Here is a 13,070-nt window from a genome sequence, read left to right on the forward strand (position 1 = left end):
ATAAGGTGCAATAATAATTAATGTGCAATAATAACAGTGTGCAATACAAATACACTTATTCTTCTTTTTTATTACTAAGTTATTATACTGTGTTGTGTTGTTTGTGTTGCGTTGTGATGTGTCATATCGTGTCGTGTTGTGTTATATGTAGTGCCGACGTAGGACAGTTTTCCAATTTCATTGTACTACTGTACTATGTATGACTGTGCAATGACAATAAAGAGTTATCTTATCTTATCTTATCTTACAGGCGTTAGGCAAGACGATGGTGCGGCAAGAACACAGGGGAAGGTAAAGAGGAGGCCCCCGGGGAGAGCAGAAGGCAAATGTACTTTTTTTTTGTAGTGCCTTTGTTACCTTTTGCATCTGCACACTGGTTTTTCTTTATAGTGTTTCTCATTGTCCATGCATTATGTAGGTGAAATGATTAGTTTTGCTATTTACTACCTAAAATAGGTGATGTAGTACAGTGTGTACATACAATGTTTTAGCGGAAGGAGTTGTTTTTCAGATGAGAGAGCGTGGTTTTAAGTGCTGTGTTTCATTTTGCAAGAGAAGTGTGGAGTTTTGACAAAGTGGTGAACTCTTTTCCGATTGTGTTGAGAGTTTTGATGATTTCATTTTCTGGAAACGTGTTTTAACATCTGCCTCCGGTGGTGAATTACTGTGACGAATGTGTTCTGGTGACTGTTAATGTCTTTAGAGTTTAGTAAAAATTCTCAGTGGGGCCTGGGAAATGTGTCTAGGTTGGAAACTGATGCCAAATCAGTGACAATTAAGGAAAAAAAAGTTTAGGATGTTGAGAATTTGGGATTTGGCGTTTTGGGGATTTAGAAAAGCAGACTGACTCTGTGGTGTAATTCACTGCTCAGAAGCACTTCTGAAAACCATTAGGTTACCATGCGACAAAGAATACAAAAAACAAATACAAGCAAGATCCGGAAATGCTGCTCATTTAAGGACTGAGGGAAAATGGAAAGGGGTTCGGCGGTCTAACAGATCAAGAAATTTAAAAAGAAATTAGAAATGGGGATGTGGCATCCACTGAGCCAAATGGGAGAAGGATCGTCTGGCTTATTACCAGAGCACAGTGTAAACCAGTTTCTGGAATGCTATGAAGGTGCCTTAGAGAACATGAAGTCATTGCTTATTCCAAAATGTCTTTAAGGACTCTAGCTGCTAAACTGAGCTGCCTGCTGACCATTCAGAACATCTGATTTATTCTGACACAGCGAAGTTGACACAGGAAGCCTTGAACTCTTAGCAGCTGAAATCTTACCTCATGAATAAATGTGGGGAAAAACATTTTAGAAAATATAGTAATTGGCCTCCTCACTTCTCAAACACTTAGAGTGTTGGTAAAAGAAGAAGTGATGCAACGTGGTGGTAAACATGCCCCTGTTTCAACTTTCAAATCCAAACCTCTGATATTTTGTCTCTGCAAACTTTTTTATTTAGATATACCTTTTAATTCTGCAACTTTTGGAAGCATGCTTTTTATACATTACAGCACATGCATGAAGTACTGTTTCATGAGAAACAGGGAAAATGTTTCATTGTAACTGCAAGGACTCAAGAGGAAATGCACATAAATCCATAAGAACGATGTGAGCTGTTTCAGAGCAATAAATCAAAACGCAGAAGCGCTTACGTACCTCGAGCTGAACCTAAGCCTTTTTCTTAGAGATCTCCTTTGCTGTATAAGGAGAATCTGGCTTTTCACTGCCTTCAGTGTAAAACTGCAGAGGTATGTACATTTGGTCAAACTTTCAATTACATATATATTGTGGGTACTAAAAGGCAGCTTCCCCTTCTGGGCTCCCATGGTTAGTCTTACAGCTTGTGCCAGCATTAAACCAATAATCTTAAGACATGTGACAAATGTGCAAAAACGCTCCCTAAAGGGGAGTAAAAGAGACCTGCGAGTATTTCTACAACCAGGCAAACTGGTGGTTCCTGAGACGACCTCAGACCTCACTGCTTCTCATGCAGCTTCTAAAGTTTTGTTTTGATTTTGCTCTGCATAAGCTCCCCCAGAGTGTCCTTACATGTTGTGAAGCAATGTGATCAAACACTGGATTACTGCTCATTAACACAGCAGAGAACCCACAAGGCTGTGGTTAGGACTTAATGGGCATTTTCAGTTTCATCTCCTCCACAATGTGTGTTTAAGTTGCTGCTTGCACAGCCTCGGGCTCAGTTCTTCCTCTGGTGTCTTAATTGCAATTTCATCAAGAATTTAAAGCCATGTAGCCTTCCCTATTCTTGTCACTGTCACTCTAAACTAGCCACCGGCAGGGACTTCAAGGGTATTTTAAGCGGCTATTGTGTGTCAGAAGCGGCTTGGGAAAGACTTACTTTCATCATTGTACTGCTGGACCTCCTCTTCCCCCCTTGGAGTCGATCCTTCTCTCACTCTCTTTTTCATGGCTTTATCACTCAAAGACTCAAGCAGCTCAGCAGAATGTAAATGAATAAGGGCTGTGAGATGGTGAGAGAAGAAAAAGGTTGTGACTAAAACGGCATGTGCACATCAGCATGGGGACTTTCACAAGCACTGCTCTTTTATTTGCTTTGGTAAGACGTGGAGAAAATTTCACATTACAGATTCATCAGCCCTGACCATGACGAATCAGAACCGTGGCACGCTGAGCTGCGCGTGTGTTTCCATGTGTGCAAGCTTGGGCAGTATTACTTCTACAGTTAGCTGAATAATGTGTATTCTCTCCCCACATGGATATATTCTCCTTAGGCCCACAACAACTGTCCACATAAACCTTTCTACCTCACTAAGACACTGCTTTCACTTTTTTTGTCCTTGCTCTGTTTGTCGTTCTCTCACACTCTCACAAACAATGACTCATGGATAAAAACACAAAAAAGTGAGACAACTGACACGCTGCTGCACTAATAACAAGAGGCACGTGCGCGCAAGTGGAACACAAAACAAAAGAGAAGAACTGCAGGATATGATTATCTATTTAATTCCTAAATGTGCTCTCTAATAAAATTATTCCGTATCTGCATTCATCTGTGTTGAAAACATACAAACATATGTGGCAAAATCTGGTTTTGACCCTGTCAATATGTCTTAATATGAATGATAGCAATCATTGGCAGCCATCTATCAGGCCAGACCATATGTAGCTTTGGGTGGGGAGGGAATGAGGGCTTACCACAAAGCCTGCCTTATCCACTGGTATTACAGTCTCTAAGAAAGGATTTAGTCTTTAATTCTTGATTAGATAGAATTTTCTCCACAGTGTGCAAGTGCAGTGATACACCAAGCTCAGATAACCTGCCCAATTGGGAAAGTGTGTTTGCAAGTCCTCTGGCATTGTTCCCTCTCTGAGAGACACACACATGCACACTTAAACACACATCAACCCAGGACCCCTGCATGCCATCCCATTTAGCTGCTGGGCTTTTAACACATTGTGATAGAGCTATTATTAGGAGCAATGGATTATCAATCAGGAATTAATCCTGACTGATGTGCTTGACCCAACTGGAAAAGGACCACACTCGTTGCTTCACTGTTCATCTGTGTTCTCATTTGTTTTCTTCAGGAGCTGACATGAGAGATGAGATGTTTTTTTCTGTTTTGTGCTCAAACTTTTGCCAGCTCCTGCTTCTCAGGACACGAGGCGCTCGCTGAGGGAGGCACTGGTCTGTCTAGCTAATTCATTCAATCATCTTCCTCTCCTTCGTCTCTTTGCCTGACTGGCTGCTGAGCTGACTTGACTCCCTGGATGGTTGGCTCCCTTTCTCACTGGACTCTCACTGGCAGTTTGCTCACACGCTGCGCGAGCTTCGCTGAGGCAGGGGTGGAGAGAAACAGCTGGGCTGCTCCGTGTTCGGAAAGTGGGATCTTTGCTAGATTTCTCTTTGTGCCTGGTTTGGTGGAGTATTAGATGAGAGCAGGGAAAATCTGTGCCTACCTGTCCTTCAGCGCAGACCACTGACTGTCACTACTGTGCTGCATCCATGACTTTACATACCTGGCTGGTGTATGGGTTTGGATTTATATTGGTTTGGACACTGTGCTTTGCACGAGGTAGGTAGGATGTATTCTTTGGTATGAAAATATGTGTTGCGGGTCTTTTAGAGCAAAGGACCAAATGAGCAATGTGCGTTTGTGTCTGTGGGTTGAGATAGAGGTGGGGGTGGAGGTGTGTGTTTGTGTGTGTGTGGTTGGGGTGGGGGTGGGGGGCATGCCCTAAGTCCTAGTGATAGCCCAGATACAATCGTCTTCACTTAAAACAGTTTTTTCCATTCAAAGTAATTAAAGACATGATTGCCAGTGATAGAAAAAATCCTCTATATATACTGCAGGATTTAATAAATACAGCAAAAGTATTGCTAATATTAATTTTATGCATCTGCAAAACATTAAAATAACACAAACAGCAATAATAATAAAACAAACAGCTCGATTAAAATTTAGACCGAAAGCAGAGCACATCACATTAATATGGTGAACAAGTGTGTTTCGAGCTGATTCCAGTTAATATAGCTTTGTTCTGATCGTAATTGACCTGGGAGTTAAAATCTATGCCTCCAAACAATAGGTAACATCCATAAAAGGCTAAATGAATTTCCCTGTAGAGCAATAGCAATTGACCTGACTCAGTTTGGCAATAACCTTTGTGTCAGTGACTGCCAGGCAAACAGAAAATGTAGCGCTCTGAGACATCGTTTTGCTTTGTTTTATCCAAGTAAGACAAAACCCACTATCAACTTCAGATGCAGGGTTGAATTCACCTCCTGTGCAGATTATTGATTTGTTGTTTATCGATATTGACATCCGTGAAATGCACAGATATGTCAAAACAAATGCATATGCACACTTCCACTTATAAATGATTGCATTTCTGGAATATAAAACCACGAAAGCACACCATTTATCACCTATTGTGTATTATAATGCTTGACTATAGCCATCATCCTTCACTTAGTTCTTTTTAATGTGTTTACGGTGCATTAAAAGATCATTTTGAGCACTCCTTTATCTCAGAGCTGCTGAGAAAGGGGAAAAAAAACAACTCCACATAATGAGACAGAGAGGCAATAGTCTCTACTGCTTTTAATCCCTGTGTCTCTTTCTTATTAAACTAATTCTTATAGAAAATCCATGAAGCTCATAGTAATACTATGGCAACAACATGGCTGAGTTTTTACATGATGACAGATAACAAATGTGGTTCTTGCATGTGCTTGAAACTAATGAATGAATAAAATTGGATTCGGGTCACAAAAGATTCAGAGTTAATCAGTATTTGCAATGCATACTGGGAGAGGAGCGTGTGTATACTCATATAATAAACTGCACTGTATCGTGGGAGCTGAATGTCGTTCTAATATGGCCTCATTATGCTGACAAATGCTCATATAGGGCAGCTTTTTAATGTTTCATGAGAGCTGTGTGTAACATCTCAGCACATTGGACAGTTAAATCAGGTTATTTGCCAGATGTAAATGACTATTTCACTGCTTTCATTTCCACAGCCATTACTTCACTCTAATGAAATACTGCAGTATTTATGTGCGCTTTCACTACCACCAACAGGGGAATATGACACATCCCCTACAGACTGGCACATGCTCTGTGTCCCTGCGAGGCTTTACATTGATTCCAGCAGATTTCTAAAGTGATTTTTGTAAGAGCATTTGCCTGGGATTAGTTTACTCCTGAAAGCTCCATGAGAGCTTTTGGTGGGCTATTTAACGGCGCAGGGCAGCAAGAGGCTGGCGTCCGCTCTCTGCCCACTCTGAGTCCACAGGGCTGCACAGATAAAGAGAGAGGATTGGTTTCAGCCAAAGCTGATCTTCCATCTTGTGTGTACAGGATTTGGGAGGTCAGGCGCAGGTATGTGAGGGGTCTGAATTCATGGGCAATCCCTTTAAGCCCGGTTGGATTTGTTCTGGTTAGGCTTAGCCTCACTTTCTTAGAAGAGTTAGGCATTCCAAATGAGAGACAGTTACACGGGAAAGGGAGGACGTTAAAGATGAAAGAATTGGTTGAGGAGCTTTATTTATTCAAAGAAATACTTCTATAACTTCTACTGTATTGCAATCAGTTCAACTGAAATGTATTTGTATGGCCCAATATTACACATGGAAATGCAAAGGGCTTCACAGGCATAAAAAACATGCAAGAAAAATAGGTGGCTCTGTCTAAATATTAAAAAAGACATTTTAACAAATAAACAACCCGTCATAAATATAGACATGCCCCCAACACACACACACACAATTGTTTAAACAGTCCATATATAAAAAATAAATAATACATGAAATCCCATAAAACAGAGAAATGTGAAAAAGATTCAAACTTGGAAGTAAAGGGCCAATAAGATATGAAAACTGTGGAGAGGAAAAAACTCTGTATCTGCCAGATTACTGAAGGCATGGCTGTGGAATGGTATTATTATTAAGAGGAAGCTGTTGTTAAATGCCAGATTTAAAAAGGTGTGTTTAGAAGATTTTCTTGAAAATATTCATAGAGTTTGTCTCCCTAATATTTTGAGGTAGGCTGATCCAGAGTTTAGGGCTTAAACTTTTCTCTTTGAAGAGTTGGATACCTAACAATTTGACAGAGGAGGATCTAGGAGGGCAAGTCGGGACATAAAGTGTCAGACATGTAAGATGATCCAAGACCATTAAAGATTTTACATACAAGTACAAGTATTCTAAAATCAGCTCCATAGGATACTGGGAGTCAGTGTGGCTTTGCTATGACTGGACTGATGTGCTCCCTGTTATTGATTTTCATTAATATCCTTGCAGCAGAATCCCGGACAAGCTCGATAAAATCAGTGGCAGCTTCTCTTTTAGTAATATAAGTGGTGGTGGGGCCAGAACATTTTTTATATAACCCTCAGTTGATAAAAAAAAAAAAAAAAAAAATCTGCAATAGCTGTAAAAAAATAATTTCTTATTAATCATGGATAAAGTACAACAATTAATTATTAAAATGTCTCAGTGTGGGAGCAACAACTGTGGAGAAATGTTCCCGCAAAAGGTTACTGGATGTAACTTCTGTGTGTGTCAAACTAAAGGGCCTTGCCATTTGTTACACTTCAGTGAGCCCCACCCACCAGCTCCACCCTTTAGTATATGAACTCATTCTGAAAGCTGATTATGTTTACTGATAAATCTCTCATTCTTCTGTGCCAGTTAAAAATGCAAAATAAACAGCACAACCTAATGTTGTTTTACCCCATGCCACGTTTTTACCCCATGCCTTCTTTGTTATAACTTCCACTGCTTTAAGTCAGTTGAATGATAGTCTTGGCTAAGAGATCACAAGCGTTACGTAGGAATCTTGGTCGCATGCATCTCATGAAATAACACATTACGTAGTGCTTGAAGTGAAGGATTGGTTTAAATTTTGCTCATTTTCAGTTTAAATGAATGCAAATGCATCATTACAACTCCTATAAAGATAGAACATACAAATCAGAGTCAGTGAAGATGTCACTTGTGTAGATTTGGATGCTAGTTAAAGTAAAAATATCACCACTGCTAACACTGAAGGTGGTTCTTATGCATTCAGCATTGAACAGCCTTTAAAATAAAAAGGCCTGGCAGTTATGTTTAGCTAATATTCAAACCAACTCAGCGGACTTAGTTTATAATAGATTAGTAAACAACAGGAAGCCAAGAAATCTAATGACGTCATGCACCAAGAGCAAAGTTAAATGTGTCAGACATTCATAAATCTGAATTTTCTCAAGGATTCAACTGTGTTATGATAATCAAAGGGTTGACAAATGCAAGTAACTGCCATGAAAAGTAATACTGTCCACCTGTTTTCAGAAGGCCTCTCGTGTGTTGTAGGTGTATTTTACTGGATGGAGTATAATTTACACAGATAAGCATATTATTTTCAAATCTATTCACATCTTCCCTTTTATATATAAGTGATATTTTGAAACCACAAAAATAACAATAAGAGCATATGGTGATGGTGCTAAGTAGGTCTACCAGTAAAAACAGTGGGTTCTCTGGATGCCACACACACAATATGTGTGAGCTGATAAGACTAATACGCTCTTCCATCATCTAAGCAATTTAATTCCATAATAATATCTCTTCTATCTGTATATTTTCCCCATGATCTCAATGCTAGTAAAGCACTCAAACACTGTATTTATTGTTCTATGCTTTCCTTGCAGTCCATAGTCTGCAGTGCTATGGCTGTAACATCATCCAGGGCCAGAGGTACGTTGACGTGGGCTGCTCCAACCCAGAGGTCATCACCTGCCCCCACTCTCACAAAGGCTTCAAACATCGTTTCTGCATCAAGACAGAGAGCAGTGAGTGCTTAATGATTATCTTCCTTTTCTCTTTATCCTTTAACACAGTGAGTTAATGCGCTTGTGTGTGATATTTCTTTGGAGAATATTTATGGGGTAGCAGATTATAAAATCATGACGAATTGACTCTAGTGTACCGCTGGACATTGGCGTAATCGTTTTTAATCATACTTTCATGTAATGTTCTTTGTTCGCTGAAGTGAATATTCGACTTGTCCCAGCGCAGAGGATAGTTACATAACTCTGCTGTAGTGTGCTTTGCTGACCAAATTGTAACTCATTCATTGTTTCATGTTAAGGCAAACTGGGTGTTGATGGTAAAATGGATACATTCGCAGAAGTGTGGGCAATCCAGACCTTTTTTGTTTTTGTTTCGTTTTTGATTTTTTTGTTTTTTGCTTGACATCTGAAGAAACCTCTCCTACCCAAAAGCCTGATGAGGCACCTTTTTCCATTGGCTCAGAGAAACAGCAAGCTCAGACAAGCTCTGATGACAGCCTGACAGACACAGTATGACAGGCATTTTGTCAGAATCTTGTAGCTGTGTCTTGGTAGTAATATGTGGCTGGACAGGCTGCTAATCTTCCTGTGACCCCGTCCAAAGCAAATCAAACAGATGCTCCTGAAGTTCTGTAAGAGTCTTAGATTTTTTGGTGCCCTTTATCCTCATATCCCCAAGACATCTGTCCTTAACCCCCAACAAGTTCGGTGTTCCTTCCTCTGAGTTATAACAGAAATAAAGAAGAGAAAAATATCCAATATTGTTATTGTGTGATATTAAAATGAGCGCTGAGGTAATTTAACTGTTAAAAAACACCATTGTTGCCAAAATTTTGATAGTGCTCGCTCACTGTAAGCCACAACTTTCAGGAGACACCGTAATGCTTGTTATTAATTAGCATTCAACATATGCAAAGACAGTTAACCCCTAGTTGAAGCATGTTTTAGTATTTAAAGTATTTCATATAAACAGCAGATTGACTATTAGCCAGGTTAATCTTTTCATGCTGCCCCGGCGGATCTCAGACGTGATCACTCTGTTTGCGTTTAGATAAATAACAACTGCTTCGCCATCTGGGGAAGTTAGTTTGCTGTTTGTCTTTTAAGAGATGTTGACTGGTGCTAATCAAGAAGGTGATGAGTGAGCAAATGAAAAAAAATGCTGGAAATGCATTGCTGATTAGAAGAACTAGCAAACTAAAAGTATGCATCAATACATTTTGAATTAAAAACATATATAAAATGCCTAAAAAAAACTTTGGGACCCTCAAGGCAAAGTGGTTGAGGTGCATACCAAATAAAGTCCCTGAGCAGATTACAAGTAACAAAAATCCTGACAGCTTATAAGTTTTTGTTTGATGCTTTCAAGAAAGAATTTTTTTCACCTTCAAAATAGATAAAGCAATAACTTTGAGTAAAATGAAACTGAAATATATAAAATTTCAGTTACATTTAGGTTACATTTCACTGCATGTGGTTACATTTCACTGCGTGTTATACTTATATAACTATGCATGTGACGAATAAAGAACCTTGAATCTTGAATCTTGAATCAAAGGCTTATTCGTTCAAATATTTAATCTTTAAGGAAAATGTGCTGGGTATAAACTGAATATATGCCACATGGTAGCTGTGGACCAAAATGCAGAGGACTGACAACAACAAGATTGGGAAATGACAAAAACGGAGCACTTAAGTACACACAGACAGTAATAAGGCAAAGTGGAGACACCAGGTGACACAGCTGAACTGAATCTGAGATAGGAGGAAGTAAAACGAGGGACTGTCAAAATAAAACAGGAAACATAACAATGAGACAGAGACAAAGACATACAAACTTGACACAGACAAAATGGTAAACAAACACAGAGACGTGACTAACTGGGATGAAAGACTAACTTGACACAAGTAAAGAGGGAGACCAGACAGAGACACACAGAGGTACTAACATCAACCAAGGAACAGAACTAGAAACATAACAAAACTCAGAAGGGCTGGGAAACAAAACAAAGGAAGGAATAATATAGACCTCTAACTTAAATCACTTCTTAAATCCTCAAAATAAATCTTGACTCCACAAATCTCAAAGCACTGGATCATAGACCCAGGAACCATGACAATTGTCAAGTAAATTTCACTTGACCAGATTCCATCAAATATAACATTTTACATTTTAATTGTGTAACGCTATTAAATTAGTTAAAGTCAGAATTTTGGGGCAAACATTTTGGAGTTTTTGTGCATATTTAAGGACACAAGTATTTTCTTAGTTATTATGAAATAATACACCACATATATGCCAGATTCCAAACTGTGATGATGTTTTTATTCACGACTACAAAATGTATTCTTTGTCAGAGGATTAGTTTCTCAGCTGTGTAGGCATATCCCGTGGAGATCTCTAAATGTCTTCCTCATTATACACTTGCAGTATTTAATGCTTACTTTTGCTTTTTTTTCCTGCTGAGCCAAACACCAGCTAATCACTCTTATCTGACTGACTGACTGTCTTTCCCTTCTGTCCCTGCAGCGGCCCTGGGTATCGTCCTGACAAGTGGTTGCGCTACATCCAGACACTGCCAGCAACAAGAACTGCCAGGGGTGCGAATCCACTGTTGTGGCTCAGACCTATGTAACAGCACCCCCTTCTGGCATCCCAGCACACTCCACTATATCTGTGCACTGCTCACCCTCTTACTGCTAAGGATGTGGTTGTGATGTGAAATAACTCTCAAGAGAAACATAAAATCAGTGGCCTCTTTTCGTAGCTGCTCATGTGTAGGACTGAATTGGGGGATTTTTGCTCAGTATGGCTTTATTGGTATGCACCTTTAAATTGAGGTGTTCACATTGCTTGGACTTACAGTCAGAGGGGTGGCAAAAATAACCTTGTAAATAAAAAATAATGGTGAAGCAGCTTGCAGCCATCAGTGAATTTATGTCCACATCCGTTTACTGTACCTTAAAGTATGGAATATTATGGAAGTGAGTAATGACACTTTGTATGAGCAAAGCAGTAACACACTGACTTCAGTTGAATTCACTTGTACAGGAAGACAGTCATTTCCTTCCTTGGTTAAAGTGTTCACTATCATTTTTAAGATAACATTTTTGTGTGGTGTCCTCTGTGAACTCACAGGCTATTCATATTGAATTGTTTTATAATGTTATTATTAGTTGGGAACGCACACTGCATGTGGTTCTTCTGTCTATGTTTGTAAAAAGAAATATTGTTCAGTGACAGCATGTAATATTGTAGGAAACATATTAAAATGTTTGATATTTTTCAAAAGAAAATGGGTTTGAACTTTGGTAGTTTATTTTTGTGCATATAGTCTGAACTTGCGTCAAACCATTTTCTTCTACTTGTTACATTCACCCTGTCTTTGGACTGTGGGAGGAAGTCGACGTACCCAGAGAGAACCCACGGAAGCAAGGTGAGAACATACAAACTCCTCACTGAAAGGCCCAAGTCAGCTGCTGGATTCAAACGCAGGACCTTCTTGCTGTGATGCCACAGTGCTAACCACTGCACCATTGTGCTGATCAGAATAATCAGAACAAAAATCAAAATTTAAAAGAGCAAAAAATGAGGTAGAGCAGGTCATTTACTAATGGGAAGTTTGGTGGTTTGATCCCTCCAGTCTGCATGCCAAATATCCTTGGGCAAGAAACTAACCACAAGTTGCTCTTTGATGCATCCATCGGAGTGTGAATGTGTCAGAATGTTAGACAGAAGCACTTACGCATAGCAAAAAAAAGTGCTTGAATGAATGGGTGAATAAGGCATGTTGTATGAAGTGCTTAAGAACCTGTCCATTTACCATAACCAGCGCAAACAACAAAACAGTTCATCTAGTATATTGACAACTGTCTTAAAAAACTGAAGGATGCTCAGGTTGGAGAGTTATATGTTTACATATATTGTGATAATATATAATTATAGCACACGTTTTATTTGACACAAACTGTCATCTACAAAATAAAAAAATCAGAGCAAAGATCACATGAAAGAAGAAAAACATGCATCTTGCTGAATTATTTTCTTATTCTTCTTTATTTTATTTTACTCTTCTATTTTTTGTGCATCTATCAAAATTATGTATTTTTAGAGCCCCTACTTATGGTACATTTTTGAGGCCAGTGTTATATGTCTAAATAGATAGATTTGGATAGGCTTGCAAACTCTGCTGTGAAAGGATGTGAAGCCTGTGTTATGCAGTTTTAGGGTTTTGGAGGCCATTCGCTGGTAACATTGCCAATTGTTATAAGGGTGAAGCACAGTGTCTGACATTTTATATTAACTTTACTATAAAATATATAGTAATCATATTGTAAGAATATATTAAGCCACTGTTTTCAGTGAAAATCAAATGATTTCATGGTTGGGCTAAGTCCACAGTGTTTCAAGATCTTAGCGATGCCCCTCGATGGAGTTCTAGTATTGTTTTGTGTTGCAATAGTGCTGTCGTAACTCTTTTAACATCTGCTGAACAGATGCATTTGAGCGTACTCCACAAGCCTAAACCTCTCATGTGGCAGATGAAGCTTGCTAAAATTTTGAACTTTCCCTCTTATAGTGGCTCATGGTTTCACCAAAGTGATTATTTTATAGTGTGACATGACGATTGCTCCCTGTTAGGCAGTTTACGAGAGTAGTAACCTTTGCAAGAATACACCTGTGAAGGTGATTACCTTCGAGGAGGCAGTGCACAAGTTGCAAATCGTCGCATACGAGGCTCTTTGTCC

The 13,070-nt window shown here is 39.1% G+C and overlaps 1 protein-coding gene across 1 annotated transcript; it reads left to right on the forward strand.

The window, feature by feature from the left end:
- The first annotated feature begins 3,164 nt into the window (after positions 1-3,164).
- On the forward strand, positions 3,165-12,974 carry LOC146514264 (uncharacterized). Its single transcript, XM_085164679.1, has 3 exons — positions 3,165-4,057; positions 8,181-8,321; positions 10,852-12,974. The coding sequence occupies exons 1-3, from the start codon at positions 3,988-3,990 to the stop codon at positions 11,037-11,039; spliced, it is 399 nt and encodes a 132-aa protein (XP_085020805.1). The 5' UTR covers positions 3,165-3,987; the 3' UTR covers positions 11,040-12,974.
- The last annotated feature ends 96 nt before the right edge of the window (positions 12,975-13,070 follow it).

The sequence above is a fragment of the Neolamprologus multifasciatus genome, chromosome 7 (assembly GCF_963576455.1).
Source record: "Neolamprologus multifasciatus chromosome 7, fNeoMul1.2, whole genome shotgun sequence".
Taxonomy (NCBI): Eukaryota; Metazoa; Chordata; class Actinopteri; order Cichliformes; family Cichlidae; genus Neolamprologus; species Neolamprologus multifasciatus.

Coding starts and splice junctions, on each gene's coding strand:
- LOC146514264 (XM_085164679.1), top strand. CDS start 3,988: ATGACTTTACATACCTGGCTGGTGTATGGGTTTGGATTTATATTGGTT. Junction 4,058..8,180: donor GACACTGTGCTTTGCACGAG/GTAGGTAGGATG, acceptor CTTTCCTTGCAG/TCCATAGTCTGCAGTGCTAT. Junction 8,322..10,851: donor CTGCATCAAGACAGAGAGCA/GTGAGTGCTTAA, acceptor CTGTCCCTGCAG/CGGCCCTGGGTATCGTCCTG.